The sequence below is a fragment of the Sturnus vulgaris genome, chromosome 10 (genome assembly GCF_052056855.1).
Source record: "Sturnus vulgaris isolate bStuVul1 chromosome 10, bStuVul1.hap1, whole genome shotgun sequence".
In the NCBI taxonomy this organism is placed as follows: domain Eukaryota; kingdom Metazoa; phylum Chordata; class Aves; order Passeriformes; family Sturnidae; genus Sturnus; species Sturnus vulgaris.
In genome coordinates, this window is record NC_142252.1 from 6533403 (window position 1) to 6554466 (window position 21064).

The following is a 21064-nucleotide window of genomic DNA, read 5'->3' on the forward strand; positions in this document are numbered from 1 at the left end:
CTTCCCTAATTCGTGCAATAAGGACCTGACTTTGCTTCTGCAGCACAGGCACGTGTGAATTTCTGTGGTTCCAGCCTGGCTGGTTTGTGTTTGCCGGAGTTGATTAGACAGAGTAGTGATTAAGCTCTCCAAATAACACACCTCCAGTTAATAAAATGTTGCTTGAACCCTGAAAGAGCTGAGGAACATTGCTTCTGTCATTCATTTTTTTTTTTGAGTAATTTGTGTAGCCCTGGACACTATTCAGGCAAATATCAATGATTGTGAAAAACAAGCTTGATCTGTGACTGCAAGGTTGTTTGAGCTGGAGGGAGCTGTTAGGCTGGCAAGTGGACAGGCTATCATGTGATCCTTGTAAAATGAACAGATGCAGCCAGAGGAAAGCTACAGCTGTTCCTGCAGCTCACAAGCCAAAAGTTAACACATACTGTTATGCAAAATACCAGGGCCAAATTCACTGGTGGGGAGAAAGCTACTCTTGGAAGATTAAGGAACAGAAAAGCTGAAGTTAATTGAAGTATCTGTGTTTCTTGAATCTCAGATGTTGTGTTTTTGTAAGTAAATTAAGAAGGGGATTGTACAAACCAGCAGAGTATTGTTTTGCATCAGCATGTCAGTTGGATGCTGGTGAAGCAGTAATAGATAAATTGCTTAGTGATCATGAGAATAGTGCATTGTTCTTGGTGTTTGGCAGTCCATCAATATGGCATTTTAGTGTTTTATAAACTCCCTTTTCATAAATGGCTCTTGTGTGTTCAGTTTGTTACCAGGCTGGATGTCTTGCAGCCTGGAAGGAGGAGATAGAGCTTTAGAATAAATTGGTTTCAATCCTGTGCCACATAAGTCTGAAGTCTTTGCAAAACAGGTGAATAGGACATTGTACACCTCTTCACTGACTACATGAGTGTCCTTAGGTAATGCCTTGTTGTTGCTGACTTAACCACTTCCCAGCTGAATCTTATCCCAGGTACAATATTTGCTCTTGGAGAGGGATTAATTCCTGAAATCCTGGATGTGCGCAACTAGAGACGAGCTTTCAAATCCCCTACAAATTGTCTTCCTTGTTTGTGAAGAGGGCAGAATTTCCTTCTGGTAGATGCAGAGAAGCATAGGACACAGCTGCCTTGAAAAATTCATCTTTCTTCAATAATTTAGAAGTTCCTATCACTGTCCGTGGAAGCTCCTGTGCCATTTGGAACACAGCAAGGTATTTAATGTTATTTGCTGGTGTGATTCTTTGAATCTACAGCATGAGTATCATGTCTAGTCAGCAACAAATACTGGTGTGGGTTTGAAAAGCATACTTAATAAAAATAGAAATGCTTACATGTGTATGATCTGTTTCTAATATCTGTCTTAGATTTTTTTCAGCTTTCCAAGAAGCCAAGTGTTTCCTTTTTCTATGCTTTGTTGTCCGCAAATAGGCCCTAGAAGCTATTTCACTCTTGAAGCAGTTTTAAAATGGGAAAGCAAGCGGAGAAGTAGAATGGGAAAAAATGACAAAGACAGTCATACTCCATCAGAGCTGGGCTCTGTCTAACACAGTACTGTCATTCACACAGCTCTGGTGGTGAGGAGTGTAAGGACAGGATATTTGTGGACTCATCCTTTCCTGATGCTGCTCTTCTGTTTCAGAATCTTACAGGGTTAAGGTTGCTCCTGGATTCTTGGCCAGCAGTTGCCAAAAGCCTTTTTCCCTTCAATGTGTCTAATCCTGTGGTTCAGTTAATATTGGTGATTTCTAGAGCCACCTTGAATCTTCTGTTAACTGGGGAAATGCTTCATCTTACTACTTACAACAAAATGAAAAGCTAATGCCTCTGCTTTGTACCACTTAGGTTTTCTGGACTTCTCTATCTGGATATCTCTTGTGCCCTTGTGCCCTCCCCTTTCTCTACCCCTTAGGTGCAAGCTGTTCCCTACCTCTAAGTATGATTGAATTGTTGCCTCTCTGGGCAGGTGGCTGGACTGTTCTGTCCTTATAGTGCATTCTGGTTTGAGCTCAATGCTACTCTGCCCATAATGGGTTGCACTGGGTTCTTATTGAGGAAAATGCAACAGGACAGATGAGTTCTCCTTTGGAGGCTGGTCTGACTCCTTATCAACACAAACCACCTTTGTAGCTTTTAGACAGAGCCACCATTTGGATGTGTGAGGGGTTCTGAAACAGCACAGGTGTACAGGGCTTCATCTGCTGCTTTTATCTCATCCACCTGTTTTTCCCAGGCATCTGGTGCAGGACATTTTGGGACAGAAAAGCTTCTTTCACCCACAGTCACATCCCTGTCTTTGACCATGAGCTGCCCTGAGTCTCAAAAGACTAAGACTGGTGGGAAGAATGCTGATTCTCCTCAAAAACAAGTTATCTTCAGGAAAAGCACCCGTGACAAAGCTGTGAGTACAGTAATAATGGGGTTATTTAGGTTTGTTTTACCTGTAGTCAGACTGGAGACTTATTAGAAAGCTCTTTCCTGTCCCCTTAATTCTTTTTCTGAAGAAGGAGTGTGAGCCATATTACCACCAAGTTTGAGGAGATGATGTAAACAGTTTCTAGGGCAAAATTTTCATGTGTTATACAAGAGAAGGCAGCTCACCTCACTCTCCTCCCAGGTTTTACCTCTGCTGATAAATGTTTAAAACAAAGCTGATTTATTGTCTTTCCAACCCGACAGCACCAAAAATCTTGAAATCTACACTTCTTTGTCCCATGCATGAGTATTTGTGTTGTACCTTTGGGAGTTGGTCTTGATCAGGTCTTCAGTTCTGATGTCCTGAAGAATATGTATAATCCTGTTGAGTCTGGTGGAGGTTGCATGTTTGCTGGAAAAAAATAAATATGCCGTTTAAAATGGAATTGTTCTAATCTCTGCAAGATTTATAGCTCTCTGGTGTGTGTCCCCCTTCCCTCAACAACCACAAACATTTTATAGTTCAGCTGTGGCCATCCTCTCCCCACAGCTGACCATCTACCTGGGAAAGCGAGACTTCATTGACAACATAGGGAATGTGGAACCTGTGGGTAAGTCCACAAGGTTATGTGCTGCTCTTCCTGCTCTCAACTCTGCTTATCCTCTAAGTCTTGATTTTTCCCTTTCTTTCAGATGGTGTTGTATTGGTGGATCCTGCTATTATCAAGGGGAAAAAAGGTTTGAGTTTTTTTGCAGTGTATGTCTCAGAAGTTGTTTGTCTTTCTGAGTGGGATGCTAAGGTAGAACCTTTTTAATCTTTTAAGGGTACAAATGTAACTCTCTTCCCCTGTGAATGGGCTTCTTATCAATGCAATGTTGTTACACGTGGGATGAGTACTCACTGGGTTATGCAAGTGTTGAAATGAATTTCCATGTCTCCTTGAGGCAGGAGATGTGTGGCTTCACTGTCCCCCTGCTGCATGTTTCACCTGTCCCGTGCTTCTCCGCAGTGTTTGTGTCCCTGACCTGCGCGTTCCGCTATGGCCAGGAAGACATTGATGTGATTGGCCTCACCTTCCGCCGGGACCTGTTCTTCTCCAGGGTCCAGGTGTACCCTCCTGCTGACAAGCCAGAGTCTCTCACTCTCTTGCAGGAATCTCTGCTAAAAAAGCTGGGGAAAAATGCTTATCCCTTTTTTTTTACAGTAAGTATCTCAGAATAGCCTCTGATTCTCTTCTTGTTTGTACTTACCAGGCTGTTGAGGCTTGGTGATGGACTGAAGATGGGAATTAACAGTGAATTCATGTTCTGCAAGTTCCAATTTTGAGTGACAAGTGGTGTTTTTCTTTCTTCTTGCAATCCTGAGAGGTGAAGTGCAAGAAGATCCTAACTGTGCAGTGATCACAGCACTGTGAGAAGTGTTTTCTTAAAAAAGGCAAGGAATTTGCAATGGCTTTATGCTAGTAACAGCCCCATATATCCTTGCCTTCCCCTTCCTGAGGGGCTGGAATACTTTTTACCATTGCCCCAGTGCCAAATTCTTTTCCTTTAAAAACATTGTGGATCAAATGAGATGAAAAGGTCTTTACCAGATGTTGTCAGCAAATGACAGCTGACTGCCAAATTCTAACAGGAAATCCTTCCAGTGCTGTCAGTCATATGTCTGTCTTAGTGTTCCTGATGAACATTCATGCTGTGCATGGACTTCTTTCCTCTTTCTTGACTTTTAAAGTATTTTTGGAAGAGAGGGATTTGTTCATACAAAGCAAGTATACTAGCCAGAATTCCAAAGGGTTACTGCTTTAGAATGTGTGACCCCTTGTCTTCAGGACAGCTTTTGTGAGCAGTATGTTACCTAAAACCTCTGTGTACTATTGCTTTGGGGCCTTTCCTCTTCTTCCTCCTACAGTTTCCAGATTACCTGCCTTGCTCAGTCTGTCTGCAGCCTGCACCTCGTGATGTTGATAAGGTGAGGTCAATGGGACACTTGTGCTTATCATGGTTTAGGAAAGTTAGATGGAAAAAATTAATGTGAATTTGTTTAGGTTGAGAGTAGGACAAGGTGATACTGATTTTACTGTGCTGTGCCACAGATGTCAAGAACTAAGGGCGACAAGTACGTGCCACAGAATTGGAGTTGAAATCCTCCAAATAAGAAAGGGAATCCAAACAAATGGCAACAAGACTACAAAATCTGCAGTGCTGTAGATTCTTTAAGTCTATCACGTGATTTGTCAGTTGGCTGCACATAAAATGATTGTGGCTGTGAGGTTACATGAAAGGAAAGGAGACTGAGTGCCTAAAATCTCACAGATTGCTATAAATAACATGTGTTAAGACCTGCCCTAAATTAAATGCAGAGAAGAGATGGCTTGTACGTATGTGTAAAGAGAACAAAAACCCTGTAGCAAAAATCACTAAATATTATATGTTCTGCAAGGTTTCTGATACTGTTAAAAATATTCCTTTTATACTTGACTGGCTGCTTGTCTGGACAGCAGAACTAGGCAATCAGCCAGGCAAAGTGGGATGAGGGTCATGGAATCTAGTGCAAAAAGGATAACCTGTGCTTTATGCCAGAGAATGATATTCTAGCAAAAATGTCTCTATAGAGAATTACCTGGGACTCAAACAGGTGCCACATGACACTATAACCCTGTTAAAGCAAAGGTTAGGTTGGCATGGTCACTTCCACTCCTTAGGTGCTGGTTTTGGCACTACAAAGCCAATTCAGAAATTCAGTTCAGAAAACCAGGGTGGGCCAGAGAGCATGGTATAACCTTTCCAGTACTGGTATCACAGGAAGCCTTTCAGGAGCAGGGATGTCATCTTTCAGAGGCTGGGATTAAGCCTCATTTATCAGAAGCACTGTAGAGCAGGTGGATATGCCAACACCAGTTGTCATGGATGTCTGTGACAGTGGTGGGAGGCCAGAATAATTTGCAGCTGGCAGGAGTCTGCCGATTTCTTGTGTGCAGAAAGATACTGAAACATCTGCAGACGTTCCTGTCTTCTGATCCTGATTTCACACTGTCCTCTCTCTCTCTGGCAGACTTGTGGGGTGGACTTTGAGGTGAAAGCTTTCTCAACAGAAAATGTGGAAGAGAGAGTTCATAGGAGGTAACAGGATGTGTCTCTCTTCAGCTTTGCCTTAAAGGGGATGGGTGGTCCAGTGATGCACCTTGGTTGTCTGTTCAGCTTTGTCCCCTGATTGTCAGTGACCTCTTGGGTGTGAGCACATGGGAATGCAGAGCTCCTGTCCCTGCCAAGCACTGGGTGTCACCTGTCACGTTGTCATGTTGTCCTCTGCTGCTTCCCAGGAACTCTGCACGCCTGCTGATCCGTAAGGTGCAGTATGCTCCGGAGAAGCCAGGACCCCAGCCTTGTGCAGAGACCACCTGGCAGTTCTTCATGTCCAACAAGCCCCTGCACCTGAAAGCTTGCCTCAGTAAAGAGGTGAGGGGGCATTTGCCTTGGGGCTGGGGACATCGTGATAATCTGCAGGCCAGTGGGCATTTTGCTGCTTTCTCAGCTGACTTGTCCCAGCACTCAAGGGCTCTAATGTAATTTCTGTCAGTGGCTACTGCTAGGGCTGGCCGAAACCTTGTTGCCAAACACATTTGAAGTCATTGAAGGAAGGGTCATGAATTGCTGGGAGGGATCATCTTCCCCTGCCTGGTCTCTGTGAGGTGTAATCTGAGGGAACAAGAGGGGTTTAGAGCTTGCAAGAAGTCTCCTGGCTGGATTTCTGAGCATCACATTCCTTCTAGGTATACTACCATGGTGAGCCCATTCCAGTCACTGTCACCATCAACAACAGCACAGAGAAAACAGTGAAGAAGATCAAAGTCCAGGGTATGTTTTTACTGTTGCTTGGGATTCTTGGAGCACAATAGGACTGAAAAAAGACAGAATTTAGTGCTTGTAACAACTTAAGCAGGCAGTTGGGATATCAGGAATTTGTCCCTCCCCGTGTGTGTTGCTGTTTCTTTGCTGTTCATCAAATGAAGTGCTGTAGCTTTTTTCCTGATTCTTGTGGTTACTAGTACGTCTTAATTTCAGGCACCAGATTGTCCCCCCTAGAAAAAGAGAAAGGGTCTGGCTCCTGCAGTGGGCAATGCAAGTGTGGGAAAAGTGAGGGAAAGTCCACCCTTTTTGGGAGGTCAGTGGGAAGGGCTCCCTGTCAGTATGGTGCTCCTGCTAACTGTGAATGAGCCTAGATAGCATACAGCTTTGCCTGGCGTTCCAGAAACCTCTGGCAGTGTGAGAAGCAGCCACTCTGCCAGCAGCAGTGTCATTCCTCCTGAGGAAGCTGAGGGCAGGGGTTGAGCTTCATTGCTGTGCCAGTGTTTTATATGTGACACTACATGTTTTCATCCCACAAACTGCAGAGCTGGGGAAGACAGTCTGAAAGACAAAGGATGGGAAAGAGAAAAGAAGGCAGGGAGGGAACAAAATGTCTGAGGTTCCTACAGAACTGTAGCAGAGAAAGGTGTTTCAGTGCCAGTCTGGGATGTACTGTGATTCACAAATATTTTTAGGCTCTTTTTTATGCCTCTGCTAGGCTTAAAAAAATCTTGTTGGCCCCAGATGCTCTCCTCTTCAGTCAGAATTACCCTAGGATTTTTGTGCAGGATTGGAGGATATAAGCCATTTGTTACCACAGGCTCTGCACTGATGCTGTCTCCTGAATGCACGTGCATGGGCTGTAGGCACACAAGAGATATCAGGACCAGAGACAAAAGAGAAGGAAGAGGGACATCTTTATAATGGAAAGAGAGGATCTCAAGAGAAATTGTGGGTTATTGACTTGCTGTTGTCTTCAAGTCAAGGCCATGTGCCTTTCAGGGAGGACAGACTTCAGCCATTGGTGTGCTGTTGGTCTCTGTCCAGGTCAGGCTATCTGACCTGGTGGTCCCTTCAGGCTCTAAATGGATGGGGTTTTCTGCTGTCTTCACCATGTTTCCCATACTTGGGACTTGGGGTGGGGGCAGCTGTGTTGTTTGTGGTGCATGCACACACCTGAGTGATTGCTTTCTTCTTTCTCCCTCAGTGGAGCAGGTGGCCAATGTGGTGCTGTACTCCAGTGACTTCTATACCAAAGTGGTGGCTACTGAGGAAGCACAGTGAGTGAATGCTCCTGCTCCTTCACACTCTTTTGATTACCTTTGTCATCAAAAAGGCTTTTCCAACCTTAACTATTCTGTTATTCTGTGGTTTTGACCTACTTTTCTGCCTTAATGTGAAATCAAGAATTTTCTATAAGTGCTTGTGTTTCTCTGCTGATTATAACGGGAATTTTGCTGACTAGATTAGAGGTGGACATCTGTATTGTTGACAACTGAATTTGAACAGATAAATTCCTCTCCTTTTGGGCAGCTTTGTAATCTCCTAGTTGGGTATGTAACAAACCACAGTGCAGCACTTCCCTTTTTATTTTCAGGGAGAAGGTGCAGCCAAACAGCAGCCTGACCAAGACACTGACACTTTTGCCCTTGCTTGCAAATAACCGGGAGACACGGGAAATAGCTCTGGATGGAAAATTGAAGGATGAGGACACCAACTTGGCTTCTAGTACTATGTGAGTGGTCCCAGGTAGTGAGTGAGTAATAGAGAAGGGGGGGAAGATGAAGGAGACGCTTGCCTCACTATTTTATGTAAAGTTGTGCCCAGATGGATACATGTAGCACTATTACTAATGCCGTCGTGTTCGTGCAGGGTGGACAGTGATCACAGATCTGGAGAAGTACTGGCTGTACCTGAGGCTTGCCTGCCCTCCCACTTTCAGGATGTTCCCCTAGTTCTTGCTGCATGTGTGTGTTGTTGCTATACTGCTGTGCCACCTCACACTGCTCTCTGTTTTCTCTGGCAGCATTAAGGATGGAATAGACAAGACAGTGATGGGGATTCTGGTTTCCTACAAAGTCAAAGTGAAGCTCACTGTTCCAGGGTAAGTGTAACACACTTTTTGCTACATCTGCCTGGAGTTAAAGGAGAGGAGTGTGTTTATGTCATTGATGGGTGAGAAGAGACGAGAACAGTCCACCCCAAGAGAAGGGGCACATGTTATGGGATATGGGGCTCCCTATAACGCATAAATGACCTGGAAAACGATCTTGGCCTGTCCATAGAACTTGTCCTGAGCCAAAGGGTATGTATTACTCTCCTTAGATACCATGTAACTTTATGGTTGAAGTAGGAACCTCTGGTTTGCATTGCAATTTTTGTTTCGAAGCCATAACCAATTCTGTGGGAAGTTAGGTGAGACTTTGTGTGAACCTTTATGTTGGCATTGCTGTTCTCTCACAGCAGAAGGTGAAAACATCTGCCTGAGAGTCATAAATACTATAGCTCAGGTTCTGTACTCAGCTAGCTTTCTGGGTAAAGCTGATGTTATCAACATGAGCTAGATCCAGGATACAGTGCAAAAAAGACAAGGACAGTGACTCTCAGTTGATGCTAGTCACCGTTTACATTGGTATTTAATTCATCTGTCCTTCATTCTAGTATAAAAATACATCAAAGATCTGCCTAAAGCATGATAAAATACCTGCTGCCTTCTGTGGTCATTCACTTGCTTTTTGGCTCTTGGAAAATGGGCCATGCCTAACACTTGGTCAGGAGTTCAAAAACTTAGACTCTTTCTCTATGGGAGTGACATGAAAAAGTAAGACTACCTTTTTTAAAAACAAGTTCAGATTGTGGCAAGGTAGAGAACAGTACATTAGGAAAGTGATTTCAGTAGTCCACCATTTAAATAGCACTTGCTGGAGCACCAGAATAGAAAGGCATTAAATATTCTTTATTTTTCTCCTTGTTTTCTTTTGTAGCATGCTGGGAGACCTCACTTCCAGGTAAATGTCATCTTTCTTTTCAGACCATGCAGTCCTAGTTGTTAGTTCATCTTTTTATTCTCTTTCTTACTGCCATTCCCACCTCCCTAAAAAAAGGAACTGTCCCTTGAGATGTTAGAAGCAAGTAGTTTGTGGTGAAAATGAAGCTATTACAAAAATATATTTTGATTTTATATACATACAAGTACATTCAGCACACAATAAACCCAGTCTATGTATGTGAATATGCCTGGGATATTTGTGAATAAATTAGAGCTTTATTTTTTTTGAGAGGAAAATTATGATTAGAAAAGTATGAAAGAATGGGTGAAACTGGAGCTGAGGGCTCAGGCTGGCCTAAGGAGGAAGGAGTCTGAACCAGGCATGTGTGTGGAGCTGTGGGTCTGATGCATTCTTTCTTCTCCCCAAAGTGAAGTGGGCACAGAGCTGCCATTTCGTCTCATGCACCCTAAACCTGAGGAAAAGAACCCAGCAGGTCAGTTACACCTGGTTTTTGCCTTTGTTCATTAACAGGCTCTGGTGAAATCTCACCATTGTAAAGTTTAGAGTGATTTGTGCTACAGGAAACCTTCAGAGCCTACAAGGCTCCAGTATGGAGCTATTCTGTGTGTTTGTGTGTCTATATATATGTATGTGTGTGTATGTATGTATATATGCATGTATCAACCTCCAGGCACTAAATAACAGAGCAGGGATGCAAAGGTGGGAGAAAAGGGAAAAGAGTTGTGTTTCCTTTCATCTTTCATGTAGGGAATCACAGCTCAGAGAACAGGGGTTTGAGGAAGTTCTGCACAGTTAAATCTCATGACTGCAGTGCAAAATATCCTACATGAAGCTGTCAGCAAGTCCCAGCCAAATTGCAGTATAAGCAAAAAAGAAAAAAAATCTGACACATAAAATACCTAACACTCATGAGCATTGTAGAAAGAAAGCCAAGTACTCTTAAGCAAAGTGGTGATAAAACTTCTGATGAGTCTTTAGTCCCTGTTACCTTGATGTGGCATTTGCCATGGTGTCTGTGATGTGGCCTTCTTGTTCAGTAGCTATCCAAGACGAGCATCTCTTCTATCACTTCTCTGTGTGGCAGTGGGGGAACTCTGTAAGTGTGAGGATCAAGCCTTACCCAGGCATCTTGAGGCTTAGGATCAGCTGCCAAAACCACAGAAGCATCCTCCCATTTCCTCAGGCCCTGGCTGGCTCTGTTGGCCAGTGGTGAGCACCAGAGATTGCAAGGTGCTCACACTAAATCAGCAGCTCCTGTACAGCATCCAAAGCCTCTCTTGACCACCAGACACAGCAGCCTTTTCCTGCTGGGGCTGTTCCAGATGAGCCATCTTGTCCTACCCTCTATACTGGGACAAAGTTTAGTGGGCTTCAGATAAAATCCATGGCTGCTTTTGTGCTCCTTTTTCTTTCTTTTTATTTTTCCCTTTATGTCCAAACTAATCTAAAGCTGCTGTTTCTAAGAACCTGAAACTGGAAAGTGACAGTAGAACCTTTGAGAAGAGTTATCTGAGATAGATGCTTTGGGGAAGAGTGGAAACATTAGAAAGGGGTGACTTGAGTCCTTACTGTGTGAAATAGTTGGAGGAATCAAGTGTGAGCAATGAGAAGACAGCTCCACTCCACATTCAGATGCTCTGGTTGGGAATCAGGCTTTGCTAATTACTGATGTGCTGGAGTGGGCAAAGGTAGGTTTTATCTCTCCTGTAACAGTTGCACTACAGGAAACTCATTTTCCCTGGGAAAACCCCTGCTGTGAGCAGTGCCAGCACATTCTCTTGGCACAGAAGTGGTGGGGGCTGGGATGGTACTGGTGATCCCAGGAGTGTGGCTGGTGAGGGCCATCTAGTGCCTCTGGGCAGCTCAGGAGCTTTCATGGGCACCAAGGAAAGCTTGAAAACTTCTAATAAGGCCCATCCAAAGGTTTAGGCAACAGTAAAGAATTTTACATTTTTAGAGTGGTGTGATTTTTGTTTTTTTAAACATTACTTTTTTGGTGTTAAAAATACTGATACTCCCTTTTATTACTTTCTACTTCTGACGGAAGCATTTGTAATATGAGGAAAAATGGAAGTCAGGAAATTCTCCCTTCTAAGATCATTTCAAAGGAGGGATTATGTACTCCATTATACAGTGCACTCAAAAGGATGTGGGCAGAAGACATTACAAGGAAAATGGAGACCTGCAATATTTCTCAGATTGCTTCCCCCAGCACATCCTCTTACCAGAGGCACAGCCCACATGTTGTTTGCTACATCAAAGTCTTCTAGGAGCTTGCTGTCAGAAGTGTCAGCTATGCTCCATGCATTTTGTACAGATGGAAATACCAGGTTTCTTATAAACTGAAAAAAAAAATGCAGGTAATTTCAGGAGCTGTCCCATGGGAAAGCCCTGCAAATGGTTAACACAGGAAATAAGCGCTTTCTCTTAAAAAAAGATACTCTAACACAACAGAAAATTCCTCTGAAGCCTGAATAGCTGACTTGAAAACTCTGCTGGAATGTGGTGTTTGAGCTTATTATAGGGAATAATACAGTCTCCCATATGAAGCTGGTAAACTGAAACACTTCTCAGCTTTATTGCTTGGTAGTTTTCCATGCACTGTGCTTCATCGCTTTTCCCAGTTGTGAGTTCAGGCTTTTTAATTTTTTCTTCTACCACTTTAGCTCATGAACTCTGAGAAACACAATGTGTTTCATTAGTGAAATACCATCTAATTTGGAATCAAGCAAATCCAGGCTTAATTGCAGAGATGGAGCTTCAACAAACAGTGTTTGGACTCTCGAAGGTCCCAAAAGATGGAATTTTTCTTTGTTGTCTTGTTCAGCAGCCTCTGCAGTGGGTGTAGGCAGAGGTACATGCACAAGGAGTTTTGAGATCGCTCCTTATCTTCTTTTTCCATTCCCTTTTGTTTTTACTGACGAGTCAGTAGTGACAAGTTTGCCTACTGCACCTTCCTGCTCACTTGACTGACTTAAGGCATAGCTGGCAGAATAGAAAGAAATCAGAGCAACCATCTTATGGAGTTAAAGCTAGAATGGGATTAAAAAATGCCACATATTGTGATATATTTTGCAGTGGGGGAATATCCTTTTCTCTAGTCAAGGTGATTTATAGCAGAAGTAAAATGTGTAGCATCAATGCATTTAACCATGTGGGGCTGACCTGAGTACAGAGAACCTCAGAAACATTCATTTCCCAAGAACATGATGTAATTCTTTCAGGGCCAAGCTGGGGCAAGTGTGAGCAAGTGCTGTGTGCTCTGTTTCACAGCAGATGGCTTTGCCCTCTCTAGTTGTCAGTGAGCAAGCTCTGAAGCATTCATCACTCAGTAACCAGCAGGTCTGTCAGTGCATGGCTATTGCACATCGCTTGATCTTTTATCCCTGTGCCTGCAGGACACAAAAAAGAAGCAGCTTGCTACCTTTCCTTTCCTGTGTTTATTGCTTCCTTCTCTTGCTCTTCTGCTAGGCCAGGATTTGCATGTTTCATGTGTGCTGTTTTTACAACTGTTTTTGGACCCATGTGGTTCACATGTGGTTATTTTTAGGCAAAGCAGCTCCTGTCACATTGGCAGTCTGTTCCGCCTGTTGACAAAAAATGTGTAGGGATCTGTTTCTTTTAAAGATAGATTCAAACTGGGCTGTGTCTCTTCATGCTTCCAAGACCTTTCCTGGTCAGCAGTTGGCCCAGAAGTTCCTGCTGAATTTTCCTCAAGACTGTGGTCTCAGCATGAGTTCTTCGCTGTGGAGTTTTCCTGCCAATCTTCTGATGTTTTACGTTTTGTGGGCCTATGTCTTGGACACTGGCCTTTGGTTTGGCTGTTGTTCAACAAATGGTCATTTATCTGCTCCCTGATTAAACTTGCAAACTTGCACAAAAGGGCTGTTTTCAAGAAACCCAGGAATGCTTTGTCACTCTAACAGTAAAGCAATACTTTCCCTGTTTTGGTATTGTGACTTTCAGAAATTAGGACATTTTAAAGCATTGAATGTCTTGGAAAATAACAAAACCTACTTTCTTTTTCTTTTCTCCCCCATCAAGTTAAGAGAGGTTGAAAGCAAATTTATACTGAAAATTACCACATGCTATGACTTGAATTATATGTAATAATTTCTGTGTCTGCATAATAAAAGCTTCCAGAATACCCTCCCCTGAGAGGACAATGGTATTCATCATGGTATTGGGACCCTCATCAATCCCCCTCCCATTCCAACCCTCAAAACAATTGCTGGAATGCTAATTAAAAGAAGCAAAGGTCTACCCATTTTCTGAGAATTTTTCAATATTATAATAAGCCAGAGGACAGTCAGAAAACTCTGGAGTGGACCTAACTCCTGCTAGGGTGCAATTGTAGTATGTTGGAGATAGTGTTGCAGCCTGAAGTGGTGCATCTTTGAATGCAATATTCCATCTGAGGTTTATTATAAGCACTACTCTGCTGCCACACTCTGTGTATTGACTTGGTAATCTTTTATCTGACAGTTAAGTATATGCCCAATTGAAACAATATCTATTTCCCCCCTCACTCCATTTTGTAAAATAAGTTTCAAATCACTGGTGGGGATCTTGCTCACTTCACCCACATCACTGACATCACTGCTCCCATAGTAATGAAAGGACCTCCAAGAGGAGAAAGAGAGCAGACTAAAGAATAAAAAGTTGGAGAAAAAATAGAATGAAAATGATGCTTTATATGTTGGAAATTTTAGAAGTTCTAAATGTTTCATTTTAAATCCATTTCAATCAAGCATACATGCCCTGAGACTTTCCAGACTTCATGTTGGCTTTTGTCCTCGTCTGGAGAGATGCCATCAGGAGTGTCATTACATGAGCCACCCTTTGAGACATTTTGGCTGGAGTGCCCCCCAGCCCCCCTTTAGCACACTTTTAATGACTTTTCCAGCAGTGCTTGTTGCCCTTGATTGCAGTGTGTGTTGTGGATGGGAAATCTCCAGGTAGTGAGTTATCCAGTCACTGAAGTGCCCCAGATTGTTGCTGACTTCTGTAGCACAAGGATGCTTTGCTCCCTGACCCAAAGCCATGAGAAATAAGCCAGTGAAGTGATTATGCCTTGTTAAAATAAGTGTGAGAATAATAAAATCCCTGCAAATACAGTCTTCTGCTTATTTTAGGCTGTGCTGAAACAGCTTTCAAGGAATCTTGCTAATAAGCAGGATTTGTTATAGTGTGGTTAGCAAAGATCCTACTAAAGAAACACAAATGCCAAAGGTTTTGAAACCATTTTTAGGGCAAGATGAAATCAGGAGTGTTGCCCCAAAGGCCTTAACCCATCTGATGAGAGATGCCTGAGGTGTTTCTGTACTTTGACCTCTAATTTTAATACCTTCATGTTTATTGAACAAGAGCATCATTTTCTCTTCAGCTGACTTCTTCAATCACAGCACTGTCAGCTCAGAGTTCAGGTGTGTGCACAGATGTCTCCCACAGCTGTGACCATGAGCAAATGTAGATGGGAAAATCTGTTTTTGTTCCTCAGCCCTTCAGACAGCTTGGGCAGCATTGCTGGAAAGCTTTTCCTTTTGGGAGCTCGAGTTTAGCCTCGTCAGGTGTATGTATGCACATTTTGAGACTTTCTGGAATTCAACTTGTACTGCTGCAAGTCCTGCTTCTTGTCACTGCTCTGACTTGTCAAGTCTATACATTTTTTGCATTAAACATTTGCAAATGTTTTAGTATGTGCTGTTCTGACTACTCGGTGTGTCTTTTTTCTTCTCTTGCTGCATGCTCATGACTGCAGGGAAGGATGGGTAAGTTCCATTTAGTATTTCACATTCTAGCTACACTTGTGCATTGACTCTTTAAAAAAAACCTCTTCAAAACTATCCAAAAATCCTCAGCTTAAAATCCAAAGTGAGCAAGTTACTGTGGCCTGACAAATGACTGTTCAGGGTTAAACAGCAGTGACTGACCATGTGAAGATAGGTTAAGAGATCATGTTCTGCCTAACAGCTCTATTGTGGGAAGTGTAAGGAACTTAAGAGGTTTGACCATGTGCCTCATTTTTTGTATAGAAGGAGTAAGGATGAAATGTTTCACATTTTATTCCCAGACAAAGCCCCTTGCAGGCTCTAGGCTATTCAGCTAGCTGATAAGCATTTATCTGGAATGGACATGATTCAGTACAGATGAAAATATCCTCAGTTTGTGCCCTGACTTACTCAATCAACTGCTTTTCATTTTAGCTAGAATAGCACGAGTGAAGAGGGTGCCTGTGGGAAAGTGATCTAAATCCCTTTGGAGACAAAGGAAACACTACCAGTCTGCTGCAGGCTTCTCTTCTTCCTCCTGTGTGTTGCCTCTAGTCTGCTGCTGTAAAAATAAGGTAACATCATTTTGAAAGACCTGTATTTCTTTCATTGCAGTGAAGCAGAGCTGGTATTTGAGGAGTTTGCTCGTCAGCAGCTAAAAAATACACCTGATGAAGAGGACAAGAATTCACCCTCAACTGATGAGTGATTAAAAGAACAGGCTGACAGAGGAGCTCTGTTGTCTGGCTTCAATTACAAATGTAGGACCTAAGTTTCTAGTAATCTGCACGTTCTCAGTTCATGCATGGTCTTCCAGGGATCAGCCCTGAGGTCAGTGGACATGACATCAGGAATCTCCATTGCTTATTACAAGATTCACCTCTGGAGGAATGCAGCAAACAAAACACCTGGTTCTTACTCGAGCTAGCAGAGGAGGACAGGATGTCTGCCATGTCATGACTTCTGCTTTCAGGACTGCCTAATAAAAAGTTTGGTCTCTTTCAGCACTGGTGAGAGCTTAAATGAGGGTTTATGCAGCCTGCCTGGACTTATTCAGTGTCAGAGTCTGTGACTTTGAAGTGCCAGTGAACCAAATCCTAGCCTGGAAGGCTGGCTTGCAGCCACGAGTGATTCATCAAAGTTTCTCAGCAGACTGTACAAAACTGATTTTATTTCCTTTAGGTTGCTTTTGCGTTGATGCTTTACCAAATTCAGCCAGTGATTGTTTTCAGTACTTGAACTGTCCCCGTGTGGCTTTTACATCCACTTTCTGTACCGGTAAATATCTTGCAAGTTGTCTCCCACAGCATGCACAATGCTGATACACAGTATTAGCTTTCTAGCAATATATTTAATAACCATGTTATTAAAGTTGAGATAAATGTGCACTGTCCATGAATTGCTTAAAGTTCCCTATATACAATGCCAAACAGAAATACACGTCCAGACAGAGCCTGTATTTAATCTAGTTTCGTGTAGGCAACTGCTTCAAAAGAGGGTGCAGGAAAATTAAGGAGGAAATTGTGGTGCAGCCTTCCCTGAGGAACCTTCACCAACATCTGCCAGCAGTTGGTTTATGCTCTAAGAAATGAGATTGCTTTTTGCAAACTTTGTTTTCTCTTGGTGATCTGGATATTCTCATTATCCATGTAAATGTCGGATATTTTCCTGAATCTCACTTAGGTTTTTGCTCAAGGGAGTTGTATCAGCTAATTACATTTAGCATGTAAAACAACTGGTGTTTTATTTTTCTCATTTTTGCTTTAAATCTTCTTTTCAGTGTCCCTGATTTAAATTCTCCTGGAAAAACCTGAATGCAAGTTATTAATATAGACTTATTTATTAATATAGACTTCTGTTTCCCACCCTACACTCTGGAAAATAGAATTAAGAACTTCACACTTATGTTTGCTCCTGTAAACTTGTCTTGATTAAGATGCTGGAAGCAGTTAATTAAGATCGCAGCTGACTTCAGGGTTCCATCAGTGCTCTCCCTTAATACACCTGTTTCTCAGTGCTGTCCATTAGTCACAGGTGTCTCACCTTAGCTTGAATTGCAAGAGCCACAATGTTTGCTCTGCAGCTAAAGGAACCTGGCCAGTTCCAGGTGCTTGTGATCAGGATCATTTCTGTGTGATTTCAGCTTTGGGAGTGGGTCAGGACAGACATTTGCACCTGGATGTCTGGCAAGGCTTTTCCCTCGTATTTTTATTACTAATTTGTTGGTGGCTCAAGAACACACAGAACATACAGTAGGGCTGAACAAATTGCTGGTTGTGAATATACTGGTCTTGGAGAGCAGAAGTTCGGAAAATCTTTTAAAGATCTAAAAGAAGGAAGGGGAAGAGGATTCCCTGTCTTACTTCAAAGTGTATCTTTCTCCACAATGGTATTTCCTACAGTTTTTCTGGCTACTAGACCTATAAGTATGGGACCAGTAAACTCAGAGATCTGATTCTTCTTTTTTTTTTTTTTTTTTCCTTTTTTAAACACTTCTTTTATGTCAGCTTTGTGAGGGACCTCTGTCACTGCCTGACTTTCCTCTCAAATTCAGCTGGGGTGATGACTTCTGTAAGCTAAGTGTGACAAAATCACAGTGCACTCTGTTGTGCAGTGGGAAGGAAATGGTTGTTAAATGGTTATTAAATCTTCTTTTGTCTGGGCTTGGGAAAGCACTTTGAGACATTATTTGTTCAGCTCATGCTGGTCATTTGATCAGAGAGAAATGAGGGCTTTCCTGCAGTTCCCTGTCCTGCAGGACAAGCTGGACTTTTCTCCGGCCCTTCACTCAGTAGATGTTGACTTCTGTCAGTAGAAAATAGGTCTCTAGCTAGAACTGTTTGCCTTTTATCTTCTCTTTCTTCTGGTTCTGGTGTTATGTTGATCTACCGAGTCAGACCTGTGGCCTGCTCCTCCTGTTTACCGCTTGGTGAGAGCAGATCCAATTTCCTGACTTCGCGGCTTTGATGTGGTGGGACTCTAGAGAGCTCGCCAGCTCCCGGAGAGCGATGGGTTCGGGGAGCGATGGCATCTCTGGACGTGCTGTGTTTGAATACAGCTTGGAGCAAATAGATGACAGGACGAGTTTCGTGACAGACGCTTTCCCCTCGCACATCTCCGAGAGATCCCAGCAGGAGCACTGAACTGCCCGTAGCCGATGGGTGTTAGGGAGGCGAGGGGAGGTACCTGCGAATGTTTCCTGCATCCCTTGCCAATGGAGCGGAGCGGAGCGGGCCCGGGCCGGGGGTGCTCGCCTCAGCGGGGTCCGGCATCAGCGCCCCTGGAGTGCCCTTCGGGGCGGGGGCTGCACGGCAGGTGGAGCCTGGGCGGTATGCTGTGCTCCAGCGTTTCATTAAATCCTGGGAACACGGGGAGAGCTTTGGGAGGGGGTGTTCAGGGAGTACTCGTCCGTGGAGGTGTCCAAGGAACGACGGGACGTGGCACTCAGTGCTCTGCTATGGTTGACAAGGTGGTGTTCGGTTATAGGTTGGGCTCGATGATGTGAGAGATCTTTTCCAACCTGAGCGATTCTGTGCTGCAGTAGCCACGAAGAACGGGAAGGAACGGGGACTGCGGTCCGGGCTGTCGGGCTCGCCTCAGCGGGAAGGGCTGCCCTCAACACCTTTGTCCAGGCTCCAGGGAGCCGCGGCCCGGCCGTTGCGATCGGCGCTCGGGCGGTTCGCAGGGAGCCGCGGAGGGGCAGGGCAGCCGTGACCGTCCCGTGAGGGCGGCCGGGCCCTTCCCCGCCCCGGCCCCTCCCGCCCCGCCGCAGCCGCCGCCGCCATGCGACGCGGCCGCCGCTGGGGGGCGCCGCGCGCGCGGAGCCGGTAGGGGGCGCCGGGCGCGCCGCCGGTCCGTGCAGCATGGCGGCGGCGGGGGCTGAGCAGACACAGCCAGAGCCGGCCGCCGGCGCCGCGCCCGAGGAGTCGTCGGACAGCGAGCCGGAGCAGGAGCCCGGCTCCCTGCAGAAGCTCATCCGCAAAGTCTCGACGTCTGGGCAGATCCGCCAGAAGGTGCGTGCGGCGGGAGGGGGCCGCGGGCAGGGCCTCGGGCTCCTGGCGGCGCTGCGGCCGGCGCTGCCTCCGCGTTACGCTCGGTGCCGCCGCCTCTCCCTCCCGCCTGGCACGGTCCGCGCCGCCTCCAGCCCGGGCCGCCGCTTTGGGAGTTGCCAGAGACCCCCGAAGCTTTCCCCTGGGGCCTGCCGCCGAGCCCGTCCCTCAGGGAGCTGCCGGCGATCCCCCACACATCCCGCTCCGCTCCCCTCACAACGACCCCTCAAGGGTCTGCCTGTGACCACCTCACATCCGCTAAAGCGCCCCTCAGGGACTCGGCCGTTTCCCCCTTTCCCCCTGCTGGGAAAATCTTAAATTGTAACAAATAGTGTCTGTGTTAGAAACGTTTATTTATCCTGTCGTTTTCGGTGACAGCCCAACCATCCCTCCGATCCTGCTGGCGACCCCCAGTCCACACCGCAGAGACCCCCCTGACAACACCCCCAACAGCTTTCTAGCCACTTGTGAACCCAAAAATGCCCCTCAGAGATCCCCATAATGAACTGTTTCTCAAGTGCCCGTTAACAGCTGCCCCCTAAATGCCCTTCAGCGTCTTCCAGCGCCCCACAAACTGCTCTTAGGGGCTCCTGGAGTTGTCCCCGCTGCCTCTCTGAACCTCTCCAGTTCCCCTCCCCAGTAGCCCGGCTTAGGCCACCTTCGCAGTGCCCAGGTTCAGGCCTCCCAGGGAGCTCTACCCAGCTCAGTGATCAAGGAGCTTTAGCCAGCTCAGTGATCAGTGTACCCAGGCTCAGCAGGGTACACTGTATTCTTTCTTTCCTTACCGTCTTTCCCTGTAATATTTGCCTGGAGTCATGGAGGTCAGATTTGGGCTCCTACTCCCTAATGCTGCTCCATTTACCTGGTATTTGAGTCCTCAAGGGCATCCTCACCCCATGAAGCTGCATCTCCCCTTTTCTCTTCGTGTCACAGTTGCCACAGGCTTCTTCCTCCTCTTCATGCTTTCCGTGAGAGCCTCTGCATATCCTAGCTATAGCGCCCTGTCAGTGTTCCATTATCACTTTCCAGCACCTCCCTCCTCCGTGGTCCTGTTTTACTTGGCACAAGTCACTGTCTTATCTTCAGAGCTTTGCTCTGGAAGGTGCAGCCCTCGTTATTCCCTGCAGTCATTGTGTGTGCCTCCCTCAGCATCTTCCCATCCTTTTTGTGCATCCTAATTTTCCCTATCTTGCACTGTGCTGTTTTACATTTCTGTAGCCATATAGCAATATTTAGCTTTCTGTCTGGTGAAGCAGTGATCTTACAGCTGGTTAGTCTTTGTTGTCATCTTTCTCTGTCCTGCTTTGCCATCCTGGTAAGGTAACAGTCCTTTTCACCCAGATTTCCCTGGCCCAGTCATATTTTATCCCTCTGTGGCTCATCCTGAAACAGTAACACCATTTTTATGGGCAGTAACAGCATTCTGCAACTACAACCCCAACTGTAGTTCTGCTATATTGTTGCTGTAAAAGAAGATGTGAAGGTTTCATTCAACCTTAGACTGGGAACCATGAATAGAGAATTTCTCTTTTCTGTACTCTTTATTATAGCAGCATGATTTTTCTTTGTAGCCACTAAGCTCCTGTGTAACTCTTGGACTGTTGTGTCATGTGTTTCTGCTTAGAAATACCAGGTTAGTTACTTTGTCATTGCCTGCCTTGTGCTCACCTTGTCTCTGCAGCATGGGCAAGCATGGAGCAGCTGTGGGGATGCAAAAGCTCGCTCAGCACTGGTGCTGCAGCTCAGTGTTGCTTCTCTTGTACTCATAGCAAAGGAGAGTAAATGTCTCTGCATGGTGCAATGTGTGAAGCCTTGTTCAAAGGGCTCTTTTTTGTGCTGGCTGGTTTGCCCTGCTTTCAAACACAGGACCTGCCATCATTCTGCTGCACATCCTTGTTTGGCTGCATTGGTCCCAGTTATGAAACCCCTGTGACAAAGTGCAGTCATACGTGAGGACGATGACAGGGCTGCTTCCTCCA

At 45.0% G+C, this 21064-nt stretch overlaps 2 protein-coding genes across 5 annotated transcripts in view; both read left to right on the top strand.

The window, feature by feature from the left end:
- Positions 1 to 1069: 1069 nt before the first annotated feature.
- Positions 1070 to 15834, top strand: SAG (S-antigen visual arrestin). 3 transcript variants are annotated; one of them, XM_088170677.1, is made up of 15 exons: positions 1070 to 1207; positions 2227 to 2394; positions 2959 to 3019; positions 3102 to 3146; positions 3419 to 3612; positions 4318 to 4377; positions 5461 to 5528; positions 5729 to 5864; positions 6179 to 6263; positions 7462 to 7534; positions 7852 to 7989; positions 8281 to 8358; positions 9239 to 9262; positions 9673 to 9737; positions 15652 to 15834. In XM_088170677.1, the coding sequence occupies exons 2-15, from the start codon at positions 2296 to 2298 to the stop codon at positions 15693 to 15695; spliced, it is 1170 nt and encodes a 389-aa protein (XP_088026803.1). In that variant the 5' UTR covers positions 1070 to 1207; positions 2227 to 2295; the 3' UTR covers positions 15696 to 15834. The 3 variants fall into 3 exon arrangements, with proteins under 3 accessions (XP_088026803.1, XP_014735056.1, XP_088026804.1); XM_014879570.2 differs by lacking the exon at positions 1070 to 1207 and having other exon boundaries at positions 2043 to 2394; XM_088170678.1 differs by lacking the exons at positions 1070 to 1207; positions 15652 to 15834 and adding an exon at positions 12490 to 12698 and having other exon boundaries at positions 2043 to 2394.
- Positions 15835 to 18899: 3065 nt separating this feature from the next.
- DGKD (diacylglycerol kinase delta) overlaps positions 18900 to 21064 on the top strand; it is a 55380-nt gene continuing 53215 nt past the window's right edge. The window contains exons 1-2 of one of the 2 annotated variants that reach the window (XM_088170683.1): positions 18926 to 19049; positions 20657 to 20718. Coding sequence is in view for 1 of the 2 variants with exons in the window: in XM_088170682.1 (XP_088026808.1) it covers positions 18900 to 19049 (150 nt within the window). In the remaining variant the exon portion in view is untranslated. Of the gene's footprint in view, positions 19050 to 20656; positions 20719 to 21064 lie in introns of both variants that reach the window. The other variant, XM_088170682.1, reaches the window with a different exon arrangement.